This window comes from Genypterus blacodes, unplaced genomic scaffold, assembly GCF_046128005.1.
Source record: "Genypterus blacodes isolate CSIRO-AG114 ecotype Tasmania unplaced genomic scaffold, CSIRO-AGI_Gbla_v1 ptg000027l_1, whole genome shotgun sequence".
Taxonomy (NCBI): Eukaryota; Metazoa; Chordata; class Actinopteri; order Ophidiiformes; family Ophidiidae; genus Genypterus; species Genypterus blacodes.
In genome coordinates, this window is record NW_027466840.1 from 1153497 (window position 1) to 1169145 (window position 15649).

Sequence of the window (15649 nt, forward strand, 5' to 3'; positions counted from 1 at the left end):
CACATAATCCAAGACTTGAGAGGTTGCAGAGGCTGCTCACCATTTGCCTAAGATAGGGTATTCACTAATGGGGAATTGGCCAGGGTGGCATCAATAGCAGCGGCGTTATCTCTGCGTACCACAGAGCCACTGTGGTGTCGGTGACTACAAGAATGTCAGCCTCTCTTAAGTCTGGAAAGAAAATGTTGGGTAGCAAGAGGGAAATGCAGTCGACACCGAGAGCTTCGCCTCAAGACAAACAAGTCCGTGTCTGCCCACCACAATATTGTCAAAAAAGGGAGCGGTGCAGCAAAGCCAACGACCACATTTCTTCTTTTCGCTCCTTGTGATTTTCACGCAGTTTGGAAGTTTGTGTGCATAAGTTTCATGGGCAGTGTCTGCAAATAGTGACTTGACAGGATAGCTGACAGCAACGGAGATTTGGTAACAATACATATGTAATTGCTTTTATTGCTGTTGGAGCTTTATCTTTTCTGGGCTCATTGCAGCTGTATTTTACACTGCACTCTGCTCTCCCTCCCCCGAATCCCTAAACTCCCGGAAAGCCCATTAGTCTGACACTTAATGTGTGTCGACGTCCAAAGCAGCTGGTCTTGACTGGCTGAAAAGGCAGTGTCAGGTCATTAGCACAGTCAGTCCGCCAGCTCCCCTTCAACTGCCAAATGTACCGCTGCTGTCTTGCCCCAGCTCACCACACACACACATACACACACCATCACTTGTTGGGCGGAAGGGATATTACACATAACAGGGATGTGTGCTGATCCCGGGTCTTACATTTGTGATTGGAGAGCCACGCAACTTCCAGGCAATGGCCAGCAGCCCTTTCTGTATAACACAATTCCACCCTTCTCCTCCTTTTTCCTATTGCATCCTCATCCTCCTCATCTTCCTCATCTCTATCTCATGGCTGTCGCTTTGCCACTTACCCTCTCGCAGGTCATCACTCTCTCATGTTCAAGTCTGGACTGTAAAATGTTTTCAGATTGGAAACAGCTGGGTAAAAAGAAAGATCTCCTAGAGACTCAGTACCCCCTGTGTGTGTGTGTGTCTGCAGACCTGGAAGTGATTCATTCTTCAAATATACCTTCATACAGGGCTGCATATCTTTGCGTCCCGACTCTCTCCCTCACTCACACACATTGAGAATTACTTAGAGCTGTGAGGAGTTTTGCAAAATGGCTCGGCTTCATTCAGCTCAAAGTCCGCCATTTTGAAAATGATCATGAGATCATTTGTTAAAGCCAATGGCTCCCACACGTGTCTTTATTCCTTCCGCGGCGCAGCTCCAGTGCACCATGGCACATTTGCCAAACTTGGCCCCTGAGGACTAACTTTACTCCGTCTCGAGTTTTCCCTCCGAACCTCAGAACAAATGAAAAACAAATGCGGCATCAGGAGGAGAAGGCATGAGAGGCATGGCTCACCTCATACGCACGTCAGCTTAATGGATTGAATAACCTATTTACCTTAAAGTGGCAGGCGCGAGGACTTTAAGGTTTAACAATACCCTGTTGGGCCACAGTGGTAGCAGTCATGAGAGAGAAAAACCCTGTTAAAACACATAATGTGCAGAAGGTCAGCATGTTTAAATGTATCAGCAGCCTATACAAGCAGGGCTCATAAAATATATATATACAGCATATAGCACGTCTGAATCCGAGCTGCAGTGAGAGGTCACAGAGAAAGAATTTAGTCTCCCTCTTTGTTTGAAAGCTTTTCCACTTGTACTTTTTAAACGGTAATGTAAAAATGGGCCCGTGTGAATCTTAATGAAGAGTCCTGCCTTTCAGCGTCTCTCTTAGAGCTCTTACACCATTAGGGTGCACTGGCTAATGGTATAATATAATGGCATTAATTAGAGTCGGCCTCTCAAAAGTTGTCCAGCACATTAATGTAACCCGAAAAAAACCCACTCTCAAAAACGCGTCTGTGTGTGTGCATGTGTCTACTGGCAGTTTTGTTTTTTTTTTAAGTTGAGAGATGAAGGTTAAATGTTGCTACTGCATGGGTGATTAGCCCTGATGGGCTTGAGAGCACAGGTGGGGTGGCGGGGGAAGGGGAAGGGGAAGGGGAAGGGGGGGGCTACACTGCAGAGCCAACAGTGCGCTCGCTCGATGCCAAGTCCTCTCCTCCACAACACGTCACTTCAGGTTCGATTACGCTCAAAGGCAAATGGTCAGTCGGACGGTGTGAAAGCTGGCAGTGAGGTTTTACACCTTTTGGCCTCATCCCCTCGAGCGAGAAATGCCTCAAGCCTAGCATATGCTTTGAGAGAGAATAACATCTATTTTGTGTCTTCTTGTGTACCACAGTGCTGGAGTGGGACGCACAGGTTGCTTCATCGTGATCGATGCGATGCTGGAGCGCATCAAGCACGAGAAGACGGTGGACATCTACGGGCACGTGACGCTAATGCGTGCCCAGCGCAACTACATGGTGCAGACCGAGGACCAGTACGTCTTCATACACGACGCGCTCCAGGAGGCCGTCAACTGCGGCACCACCGAAGTGCCCGCCAGGAACTTGTACGCCTACATCCAGAAGCTGACGCAGATAGAGGGCGGGGAGAACGTCACCGGCATGGAGCTGGAGTTCAAGGTACGAACTGTAGGTGAAGTCGTTTGGGACACGGATTACTACAAGCAGTAAGAGGTTAAGCAGTCGTAAGCCCTGATAAGGCATCAGGACAAACCAGTACCAGTTCTGGATCAGTACCCAAGCAAAACGCAATCACATTAAGTAACTGAGACAGCTTTTCTAAGCTAGCAGTGCTAAGCTAGGTAAAACTCTCAGAGAAATCTATTCTGAGGGCACAGCAACCAAATTGCTATCGATTCCCTCATTTAGCCCTTGGTAAGACGGCAAATAAGTGTGTTTCCCAAAACATCTTTTAATTCTGAAAAAACATCCTTCCTGGACGGAGAGAGCAGAACAGGCATTTTCTCACGACTTGTTGAAATGCAGCGTGAGGCAAATGAAATCGATTGCTGTCGGAGGAAAAAAAGGAAGTATCGTGTTGCTTGTTGGCGCGAGAAGATGAAGACAGTGTTATGGAGGAGACGGAGAGGTTAGGTATTGTTCTAACGGCGGAGGCAGAGTCACATCCAGGCCCCCATGTCATCGATTGGCCAGCGAAACAGCCAGACGCTTTCCAACTCCCATTATGCTTGCGAGACAGCATGGGGCCTGTGGTTTCCCCTCTATTCCAGTTTAGTTAACTTGCTTGTGTAACTCAACATTGGATAAATGCCCCCCTTTCTCTTCCTTTAAAATACTTGACTTAGATTTTTTTTTAAAACAGGGCTTTGGTTTACAGGGAAACGCCAAACACAGGTTCTCTCCCGCCACCCGGACAGTTGCCAGAGGGGGTTTAAGCAATATACTCTGCATTTACAATGAGCGGCTCAACGACTGCAAGCTGCCTTTTTGCTCTGTGTGTGTGTGTGTGCCTGTGTACGTGTGTGTGGTATTGTGGCCTGCGTGCACGATATTGCTTTGCTTGTCACGCACCTACTTTCTCTCTGTGTGATGGATGCTGATTCCACTCAGAGATGATAAACAGGTTAGATTACACTGCACTCCTGTCCACTACGCTCCCTCCCATATCCATTTCCCCTATTTTTTCATCCCAACATGCCCATTTTTCCCCTCAAATCCAAGCAGTGATGGTAATCACTTTTTGTGTCATTTCCATATTTCTTGCTTATGGAAAACGTGTAGGCACAGCGCACTACGAGCCATAATAATATACATTTGCTCACCCACTGTGTGCAGCTTATTTTGCAGGCAAACACCGATAATCCTTTTCGAATCTTCTCCGACTTTTCAGAAAACCCGAGTGTTAATAGTACTCACATGTTTATCAGGCGAAATCCACCGTTAATGTCTCACAAGGGAAATAAAGGGACCGCCACAGCATCTGAGCTTGTTTTTAGCCTGACAGCACAATCTCTTTTTCTGCCTTTCCCGTACAGCGTCTGGCAAACACTAAAGCCCATACGTCGCGATTCATCAGTGCCAATCTTCCCTGCAACAAGTTCAAGAACCGCCTCGTCAACATCATGCCATACGAGTCGACGCGAGTGTGTCTCCAGCCCATTCGAGGAGTGGAGGGTTCCGACTACATCAATGCCAGTTTCATTGATGGGTACAGGTGAGGGCAGATGACAGAGACCACTACGGTTAAATTTGATCGTCAGTCTCGCTTTAACTGTATCGTTGCTGCATGATCCCCACAGGCAACAGAAAGCCTACATTGCAACGCAGGGACCACTGGCAGAGACCACAGAGGACTTCTGGAGAATGCTCTGGGAACACAACTCCACTATCGTCGTCATGCTCACCAAGCTGAGGGAAATGGGCAGGGTATGCTTCTCTTCTTAAATTTATACACATTCTTACAAAACACCCATATTCTACAAGACCGAGAATCAACACAATGAAGCCAGTGTATGGAGAGAATGCTGTGGTATTTTGTATTTTTTTGCTATGTATTGTTTTTGTCACTCCCCCCGCAGGAAAAGTGCCACCAGTACTGGCCAGCGGAGAGGTCGGCCAGATACCAGTACTTTGTGGTGGACCCCATGGCCGAGTACAACATGCCCCAGTACATTCTGAGAGAGTTCAAAGTGACTGACGCCAGGGTAAGAACACACTCAAACACTCCACTGTCTAAGAGCACAAAAGTTTAAAGCTGAAATGTGACACTCCAGCTCTCAATTTAGTGCCATGGTTTTGCAGATTGGACGCAGGCCTGGAGCTTTTTAGATTTGAGGTTATGAACTCTTGGTCACCAGAATAAAAACGGTTGTTACCGAGAATCAGTATTCGGAACTCCATTTCCGAAAAACAAAAGTGTCATCTGAGTGTTCTAAGCCCTCTCTTGACTGCTTTTAACAATTCACTATTAGTTAACGCAGAATGCTGGCAAATATTTGTTTAAACCAAACAATGGCCTGGAGTGCAACATGTGCATAAAAATGTAGATTTATGGAAACTGTGACACATGTCAGCATGTAGAAAAAAAAACAAATGTGGAGCCAGCAGCACGGAGCTGCCAGAGTTATTTAATTCCATCAAAGGCTTACACAGATAAATGGTGCAGGCTTCCTCCTTTGTAGTGCGCGTTACACTGCCGTCTCAATGGGATTGCTTTTCTTATCGAGGGGATACGATATCATTTAAGTAATGCACACCCTCAGAGTCGATTCTCCGTGCGAGGGTCGAGGGCAGCACATCAAAGGAATTAGCATCTTTATTGTTCATGTTTAGAACGCTCAGGTGACAGCCAGCAGCTTTAGTAACAAACCTTCCTCTCTGATGCTTCAAATCGGGGGAATTCAGTGCTTTCTGATATTTCTTTAAGTCTGCAATATTCGGCTGAAACGAAAACGGACATAAAGCTGTGTCGTTAAGACTGGGAGATGGCAATGGAATCAACCGTCAAGCGCGGCTGTCTGCAAAATACTTCAGATTGGCTGCTTTGTTTCACTTCATCAGTTTTTCATTGCCACTTTTCCATATTTCTGAGTGTTGTTCCATTCGAGAGAGCAGACCCTGTGCATTCTTTCTTTCTTTTCTCTCTCCCTCCCCCGCCAACCGTTTCCCAGGACGGGCAGTCACGGACAGTAAGGCAGTTCCAGTTCACAGACTGGCCCGAACAAGGAGTGCCAAAATCAGGAGAGGGTTTCATCGATTTCATTGGCCAAGTACATAAAACAAAAGAGCAGTTCGGCCAAGATGGACCAATCTCGGTCCATTGTAGGTAAGGAAATACAATCAAGCTGTTGAACCTCAAACAGTTAATGAGTAAATAAGTAAGTAAGTAAATATTCAGAAAAAGACAGAAACACTTAATACTCTGTTAGCATATTATATCTTGTTTCTGGGACCTCAACGTTGACCCTTTCTTTCTTTCTGCCCTGTTCCTCTCTTTTGCAGCGCGGGTGTCGGTAGAACTGGAGTTTTCATCACTCTCAGCATCGTCTTGGAGCGAATGAGATACGAGGGCGTAGTAGACATCTTTCAGACAGTGAAAATGTTACGGACACAGAGACCAGCTATGGTGCAGACAGAGGTGAAGTGCTCGCCCTCCCCAACCGCCGCTTTCCACTTTTCCAGCCTAACTCTTAAAACACAATTTATAGTGGAGATTTACAGAGGCACTAATGCAGCTGCTTAGTGTTTGTGAGAGTGTTAAGTTATTAGTGCGATCCACTTGCCTAATGAATTCAAGATCCTTTCGGCCAAACAGATTAACTTCAGCAAACATATTCTAAAACACATTGTTAATTTAGCGGTCGGAGATATTCCAAAGTAGTTGTTTCCACTCTCCGCTCTGCAATTTCAGAGCAATTACACAATGTTTCTTCCCTCACCGACTTGGCTTAAAAGCAGCATCTGCCCTTCAATTCGATGTTTATACACACACACACACACCACTTTCTATCTCTTGGAGGCTCTTTGAAAACTTGCTGAAAAACATTTTTTTGGGGTCGATGTTAAAGTAAAGTAACAGTTCTTCTGTTTCATGAAAATGCTGAAATGAGGAGTTTTCTGCTGGGCTCAGTGCACCAAAGCTTTTTTTTTTTTTTAAATCTATTTTTTGAGCTGGGGGTATTGTATAACAAAGGCAAAAGTAAAAGGTACATTTGTAGCTATGGCTTGACGGCTCAATGTAGAAAAAGTGATAGAGAGGGTTAAATGTGAATGTGAAGGCGGTGTGTGCTAAAGTCTTATCTTCTTTCTCCCTAGGATCAATACCAGTTCTGTTACAGAGCTGGCTTGGAGTACCTGGGAAGCTTTGATCACTATGCAACGTAAAAGACCCAGTATTTGAGGGGAAAAAAAGCAGAGGGCCCTTTGGAAAGAAATCCCAGCGAGCCTCTCTTCTGAGCCATAAATTCCTGCTTGAGAAAGTACTCCTTAACTCTTAGCTAACAACTCATTTACGTGTTGGATGTTGCGACATGACTTGTCAAAAAATGAAAAAGATGATTCCCCGGAGGACCAAGCATCTCCTTCCCCCCCCCCCCCCAAACGAAACCTCACATGGAGGCAGAAATGAGGGAATCCGGACTGATGAAGCATCGCGTTGCGGGTGGGAGGTGGGGGGTGGGTGTTACCTTTTACCTTCAGTTGCTTCGAGGATTCTCTCGCCAAACTGAACGAAAAACCAATACGAAAAAAAGAGTCCACGGCGGAACAATAACGACGCCGAATAATAATGCATCGGTTATTTACGAACGATTACGAGAGGAGTCGGAGGCACACGGGAGCGGCGGGAATAAAAAAAACTCGATGCACACTGTAAAGAAAACAAAAAATATCCACAATCAAGTACACACAGACAACCCATCGAAAAAGAAGACGACAACGACGACAACGACAACAAAGCTTGGTCTACAAGAACAGGACAGACTTCAAGTAATAACAAATAAATACCCCCTTTTTCTTGTCACAATGTTCATCGTCTAAATTTTGGGAGAAATGATCTATGAGATAAATAAAAACTATTGATTTAGTTTTTTAGTACTTTATTATACGAGATATGCTTATTTTGAGCTGTGTGAAGTTCCTTTTTTTTCTTTCCTTTTGTTTTTTTACACAAACTCATCGTTCGACGAGCGATAAAAATGTATTTGCCGCAATGTTTATTTTTTTTAAAGGTGTAGAACTGTTCCTAGTACGTGCTATTTCGCTGAGAATGTTTAATCGTTTTCCTTTTTTCCTCCCATGACGGAATTCACACTACCAAAATGTAACTTAATCAGAGGGTATGTTTGTTTGTTTTTTGTTTTAGTTCTCATTTTGGTGGGGGGGGGGGTTATTTTTCTGTTGGTTTGTGTCCATGGTCATGCACACACGGTCACTTAATTCCTCCCATATGATAAACTGGGGCTTTGTGGAATCAACAGGGATGAGCAAAGTATGAAGTTGCTGCTACCGATTATCTTAGTTCTTCCATGTTCGAATGATGATAAGAGCTGAATTGGAGAAGATATATAGATACACAGAGATAAAAAATATATGGTGCAAATTGTCCAATATGTGAATTATATATGACAAAGGTATACATATAACATTATAAATCTATTAAAGATATCATTTATGAGTAAATATGTGGAATATGGATTGTTTATGAAAGCTTACGAATTGAGATGTATGTGCTATGGGGGAAATGAAGATATTTTTCACTGGAATGCACATCAGTAAAAATTGTACTCTGATTCAGTGCATCTTTTCTTGTGCAATAAATATGTGTGTTTTAGATGGGGAGGGCAAACGGGGGTTGGGGGTGAGGGGTTTATGTGGATATGTTTTTCAACTCATGACATTGTTCCCCTGGCGAGTCGAGGCGTGGGAGCGGGAATGTCAGGTGCCAGTCAATGCACCCCCCCCCCCCCCGTGCGCTGTTCGAGCTCTCACACAGTGTGTTATTAGAAGGACAGAGGGCCGCACAGCCTCAATCACCGCGCCACACAATAGGGCAAAAGGTACAAAGACTTCTCCTTCTTGTGGTTCTTAAAGCAGTCAAATGGTTATAACATTCTTTTGGTTTCTCATTTTGCATTTAGAGTGCCTTATATTTATGCCTGTTTTTATAATATTTCATTTAACATAATGTATCATTTTGAGTAATCTAGGCGTTTTAGTGTACATGTAATGTCTACACTTTATTTACCTTTAGTATTCATTCGTCACACGATGAGATTATATATGCAAATAAGAACATTTTCGCAGCTGGGATTTTTCATTTTCTGTGGCCTTATTGTGGCTGAGAGAATTAGAATAAGTCAAAATCGTAATTCATCGCCATCTACAGGTAACAATTGGTCAGCAGTGTCAATAAGATCCATTATATGTAATTGTTCAGATAGAGCCACGGGGGCCATTCTGAATTCAACAGCAATGCTCAGGCCATAGTCTCGTGTGTCAAAGCCCAAGCTGAGGTTTAATGTGCATTGTTTTTTACCGAACATCACATTTTTAAAGTGAAAAAGGACAGCACGCTCTGTTGTATTTAACATGGGTCATCAATCTGGTCTGGAAGAAGGCTTGACGCACAGGTCGCCGCTGAAGGGTTTCTTCTTCATGCCTTAGATTTGAAGTACCGACTTAATGTGTGTGTGGACAAACGCAAAACCACAAGAAAATACTGGTTTCGGTTATCCTGACAATCTGGTGTTGTGTCCTTCTTTGACATTGCGTTAAAAGACTTGCAGGGTGGGGGTGTGATGGGGGGCGGGGGGCTTACATGTCAGGCTTTACGTTGAGCAGCATCTTTGTCCTCTCTGATGGCTTTGTGGATGTGCATTCCAGGTGCTTTCTTTCCCTTGTTAACTCAAGCAGCTGTGTGTTTTACTTTCATCAACTGCTTCAACTGATTTTTGTCATATTTACTTTGAGCTATAAAGTGCTATTATTTAACCTCATGGTGGCCAATGTTCCATTATGTTCCCATTTCAACTCGCGACATGTTTATTTCCTTCATCTAATTTTTTATTGTCCATATTGATTTTTTCATATGCATGGTGAAACATTGCAGAACGGCCAAAGTCGGCCCAGTAGGAAGATTTGCACTTTCTATATCTTTGTACTATGCACTGCCCTATTGATTCTAAACCCAATAATATATTACTTGAACCCATCTATAAAAATCTCCTTAAACGTTCACTTTGTGTGTATGTAAATAACACAAAAGAAAAAAGGTACCGACTCTTGAAAAAGACAAAAAAAAAGTTTGTGGCAAAAAAAAGAGCATCCATTCTGATGCCATGGTTACTCCAGCAGATGACTTCAGAAGAATCTGTCCCCCCGACCATCTGTTCTCGTGGCTTTGCCATTCAAGCTTGGAGTGTCATTAACAGAAATAAACGTTGTGTTCTCTGCTCTCTCTATCTATCTCTCGTCTGGATGCATAGACTGAAAAATTAAATAATGAAATTGTAAAAAGAAAAAAAATGGCTTGTTAAAAAGATCATACAATTACCTCTGATTAGTTGTAAGCGTAAACTGTTTCTTTTTCTGACTGAAAGGAGTGCTTTTTATTTTCTTACTTAGGTTATATTGGTGGCGAAAGAAGTCTGTATGAAAATCAGTTCTTTGCTGACACAAGTTCCATTTGTTATAAATGAATTCTATTAAAAAATGTCAGTGTTATGCATCAGTGTTTCACTTGTTTCCCTCCACCTCACTTTGACTCGAAAAGACTGATGAAGCCATTTTACCCCCTGCTGGTCCGGGTCCAAAATATATCTGTAGTTCTCCAGTGAAAGGGGAAATTGAGCCTCACCACATTTGAATAGATTTCCATCGCTCTGGTATTGCTGTCACTGATGTCAGCCGGAATGAATCATCAGTAGGACATTTGATGGATGAAGCGCAATGTTTGCAAAGGCTGCCTTTTATTAAAGCAGGTTATATTCATCCCGGTGGTAAAATGTGCCGAATTTCAGAACAAAAAAACGCTGTCTTAAGAGCGAAGGCAATTTTAACATTTTCCATGATTATTTTTTGCTTTTTGTCTCTGTATCCATCTGCTGTTTGTGTACTGTTTTTTGACTAAATTGCATAAAATCTTTCCAATAGTTGCTGTGAAAAGTTGGTTAGAATCACACCCAATACAAGTCATCTGTATTAAACTAGAAAAATAATCATTCTTTACTATATCCTAGGATCTCCATCTTTGATTATTCTGTAACATGCTAGCATTTGCAGTTAAACAAGCAGACATCTACTGTATTTTTCCAAACAGACCCCAAAAGTCAAATAATGACACAGAACAATATGAACTCATAAATCTATATCTGAAAATTTATAGCAATATTTAGTTAATATAATATATCCTTGTAATTTTGATATTCTGCTCCAGTAGGTACAAGTCCAGATTGGCATACACCTCTAAAAAAATACTGACACGTAATCCACCACCACATACAGCAACACTACAAACCTAATCCTGTGTAGTGGGCAACCAAATGTTAACCTCAGGCTCAAGGAAAAAACATTACTTTTGCAAAGAATTGAGAGTAATAAAACCATTTTATTTAGCTCGACAAATCTGCCAATTCCCCTTGTGTATATTCACATAAAATCACCACAGCCCCCTATTGGAAGTCAATAACCGTTTGCCTGGAGAAGTCATCCTGTCAGCATTCAGAAAACTCTCCATCCACTCAATTAGAAAATATCATTTCACACCATAAAACCTAACAGAGGCTATTGGGTATTACATTGGGCTTGAGATACATCATTGCTGAGTTTACATTGAAAACACTGATGTATAACACCGGCTGTGCAAAATGTTAGATTGTCCACAACAGCTGAGCGAAGCAGTGTTGAAATGTAATAAATATCAAGGTGCCTGTCTTACACAAAAAGCAGAGTGAAACAGACTATGTGTCAAAGCCAATGACACACTGCCAGAGCCGCACAGGTGATGTACGGCCGCGATCTTGGTACAAGAGTGTGTGAATGAGGTACAGCTGATGTTTGTTGTTCTAAATGATACTTAAAATTGAACATGTACCTCAAGTATTGCTTCTGCCAGCGCAAGTAAAGTGTCCCTCAAAACGGGCACGTTTCTGCTGGAGAAACCTCTCACGCTGAACAAGGTTTATTGGTGTTTTGATACATTCGCCATCACCGCAACGTGTCAGCATCGAATGAACGAACACACACACACGCACACGCACACCCACACTTTCCCTGTATATGTTGAGGAAATGATCCCCTCCACGGTGTGCCAAGAGGCTGGTACCATTTCAGATGTCAAAAAAGGTTGCTGGAATAGACAGATTCATCTAATGCTAAAGCGTCGCATTACCACTGGTAGAAAATTGCATGTGACACGCTGGGGAAACGCTCACACATCACTGTACGCAAGAGCAATTATTGCTTCATCTTGTTGCTGACAAATAGATGGAAATTGGCCAAATCAAATCTCTTAATTTCTTGAGCAATCATGCCCGGGCAGATGTCTGCTCCGGGAACAGATGAGAACACAACAAAATAAGTAAGTCCTACTGTCATCATCTTTTATTTCTCACCGAACACTACGCTCGAGATGCGTCGAGCAGATGTTGCCCGTCCTCGTCTCTCAGCACTTTCTGCAAAATTATGAAACCAACCAGCCCGTCACGACACCGCACACAGGTCATTTCTCATTCTTTTCCCCCCTCCTTAAACAACGACAGCTTTGCTCATTTCCCTATTTTCCACATCCTACATCCATTGAACAATCTCAAAAGCAAAGGCTACAGTGCAGCTTTGTTGACGGGATTTCTGTTTCATCTAGCTAAGCTCGTGTCACTCAAGCCAAACAAAAAAACACCAATAAGTTATGAAGTGTCAAATCGTGGGAAAAGTTACAGGATGACGCATGCCCGGTAATGGTGTTGGAGGCTTTGGCCCAGGGTGACGGGAGGAATAATGCCGCCCTCTGTGTCTACACTTGCGGTTTCCTAATCCTCCACTGAATCGGAAGGTTGTTCATTGGCTCGGAATCCATCGGCAGCTTGGGATTCATCAGCAAGTCAAATTGCCTGTCTGGATTGTCTCTCAGGGATGTATAGTGTAATATAGAGGTATGATAGCGGTGACGTGCTCTCACAGCACAGTATCTGTAAAAGCCTGGTGATGCACGAAGCTGATTTGGTTTTATTTTCACAGTAACTGTTCAAAGTTGCACACTATGAAATATTCATAACACATCACGCCTAAAAATTCTTTGCTTTATACTTCACAACAAAATCTTTCAGAGTTGTTGTCGGATAGCCTAACCGGTGTCTGAGCCTCTGACGACAAAGAGCTGTGCCTCCTTTTGCGAGTTACAACTTTGCATACATTTCCAGCGACCGCTTTGTGGGGACAATTCAGGTGCAGTGGAATGGAAAGCGTTTACTCTAATGGCTAACCTCTGGGTAGTTCAGCTTCGTCTTTGGACCGGTCTACTGTAATTCAGCAGTTACTTCACAATGTTAAGCGCTAACCCGCAACGCTATTCTCACTAAAGCCTGAGCTGTTCACCTGCGAAGCCAATGCAGCTGAGTAAACACGCACTGCACTTTCCTAAATTCTTTGTGCGACTTAAGGCAATACAGAACGAGGGGAGTGCAAATGAAATGGACAAGTACGGGTCTGCGGGCAGCACTACCCAGAGGCCTTTTCTCTCCCAGCCAGCGCCATGACGACTGGTGCAGCTGAGAGGAGAGCGCCGCGCACTGTTGCAGGCTGAGGACGATGTTCCATATGGGGATCTTCCATAGGGGAGGGGCTCCCAGTTCAGTGAAGACGAGCCGGGATGAGGGCTGACACTGTTACCAACGCTTCATTGACTTCTTCTGCACATTAGGGCTTAAGTTTGACCTTCAGTTAAGACTGCGGCAGACGGGGGAATAAAGGAAGCTGCAGACTAGTGCACAAAGAAAATCTGTTTGTTTTTGTTCGTCTTGGGAGAGCCCGATATTACTATTTAGATGGAAATGGGAAAGGAATGTGTTTAGCGAGGGGCTTTCTTCAAGTGAGTGACCAAGTAAAGCGAAAGGCAGCCGCACCAGGGACAAGATAATTGCTAAAAAACGGAGGGAGATGGGGTGAGAAGAAATTCAGCGAAAGTGTTGAGTGGGGAAATGACAGGGACGGCCGGAGAGACGTAGTCGAAAGGAAGGCAGCGTGAGCCGACAGTTGCCGCAGCATGGAAACCTCTGAAGGTTAATTTCTCCTGCTCAGCATCTTGCCAATATCCCTCTGATCAGAACCTCTGCAGGGCCAGCCGCCATCTGCTTCCCCCCCTCCTCTCTACTGCCGCTGCTCACCTCACTGAGAGCCGCTTTTCATTTCAAAGGGAACACGCATCACGGCTCCAGCAGGTACTAATCGATGAACGAGGCGAACACAGACACCAAAAAATGAAGATGCTGGATGATCAATGACACTCGGTGAGTATTTTTGCGTTTTGAACCGGAATGATCCGAGACAAATTTGTAACTTTGGATTGTTGTCACAGAAAACGGATCGCATGCATTCAGCATTTTGGTTCATGTGCTATATCCAACCACGACACGAAATTAAAACACTTTTGACAGAGACCTTACAGACCCGATCAACGAAAACGAGAACAAACGCACAATTTACAGTTGAAGCCAATTTGAGGTTCACAGCGCACATCAATTATCCTGTCAAGGCTGGGGGGGGGGGGGGGAACAGGAAATATAATTTACGAGACCGGACTGGTTTTTGTTGCAACCTAAAGCAATAATGCACCTTCACTTCAGTGCTCAGCTGCAATCTTTTCATACACTGCTACTTCACCAGGGGGATAAGTACTAAGGGTATATTTTTGTGACCTCAGAGGACGCGGTGTCAATTATTCCAGGTATGGCTCTGTGGAGGACTTCATTCACCTAATCAAAATAAATGGCCAGGGCAGCAGAAAGTGAATGGAAGTAAGCCCCCAATATTCCTCCGAGACACGAGGGGGGTTTGGGTCACAAACAAATCCATTACCACACGGTAAATAGGACGCATCAGCACTTTTTGGCTTATTTGAATGGCTCGAGCCGTGTGACCACGCCTGCGCAGGATTCCTCCATTTTAGACGAAGGAGCTGATAGTCAGATTCTATTCCCCCCCCCTCCCATCCGCCCCCCCCGCCCCCCACTTGCCCGTCGCCCTGCAGTCAATCTTACATAATACATTGTGATGATAAAACTCTTCCTCATATGGCAGCCGCGCTAACCGAAAGTGGCTGTGACTAACTCACAGTAATGGGAAAATTCAGCTTTCCTCTACATAATGGGGAAAACATGGAGGAAGTGCAAGTTCAAACTGCAACGCAATGCTGTAGCCTAATGTGCTCTTAAGCAATTCATGTGGGGGTGTAAGGAGGTGGGAGACGAGTGGGTGGGTGGGGGAGAGGGTCGGGGTATATAATTAAAATGAGCTGTCATGAAATCAAATCTTTCTTTTTTTTTTTATCTGTCACCGGTCGCTGCAGACATTTCACTGACAGGTTGTGTATAATTTCAGCTGATAGCGGCGACAGTTCAGCTCTGAGGCACGATGCCTTCAAAGCCAGGGTGCTTTTACCGGGCTTCCTCATACACAGCCAGGCTTTCATATTGTCCATCTTTCTGACGTTGTCGCTACAATAAAATTGCGCTTTTGACATTAGATGAAACTAGACGGGGAAGACAATGACTGTACGTAGACAAGGAGGGGTATATAGTCACCAATATGTTCCGTTAAAGATATACCGTACACACAAAAAGAGCAAGGTTGTATTGATGTGGGGAATTAAATTTCGGCAAACTGTTTCACTGCCAGCTATCAACACCTGAGTGCACATTTATACAGGGATTTAATTTCAATCTGAGACACAGTGAATGAGAGAGGGGTTATTAATTGTACAAAAAAACAAAATAATGACTGTGCATTTAATTCATGCTGCTGTGATTTATGGTAGCAGGGGTAGGAAAAGATGCAGTAATATGTCATTGGGAATGTAAAAGGCACTGCGTAGTCCCTCTTCAGGTTTAATGCGGTGGACAGAGTGTGTCGCATTCCAAAGTTCAGATTTAAGAGCACTAGTGAGTCAACTGTTTGTTTGTCGTTATCGCAGTTGTGATACTTACTTTGCCCTGCA

The 15649-nt window shown here is 43.9% G+C and overlaps 1 protein-coding gene across 6 annotated transcripts in view; it reads left to right on the top strand.

The window, feature by feature from the left end:
- The window catches only part of LOC142993127 (receptor-type tyrosine-protein phosphatase delta), a 297399-nt gene extending 287235 nt beyond the window's left edge, over positions 1-10164 (top strand). For all 6 annotated transcript variants that reach the window (XM_076143781.1, XM_076143778.1, XM_076143782.1 and 3 more), the window contains 7 exons: positions 2316-2601; positions 3978-4156; positions 4242-4368; positions 4521-4646; positions 5613-5767; positions 5944-6079; positions 6757-10164. In XM_076143781.1, the coding sequence (XP_075999896.1) occupies positions 2316-2601; positions 3978-4156; positions 4242-4368; positions 4521-4646; positions 5613-5767; positions 5944-6079; positions 6757-6825 (1078 nt within the window). In that variant the 3' untranslated portion in view covers positions 6826-10164. The remainder of the gene's footprint in view (positions 1-2315; positions 2602-3977; positions 4157-4241; positions 4369-4520; positions 4647-5612; positions 5768-5943; positions 6080-6756) is intronic.
- Positions 10165-15649: the final 5485 nt, after the last annotated feature.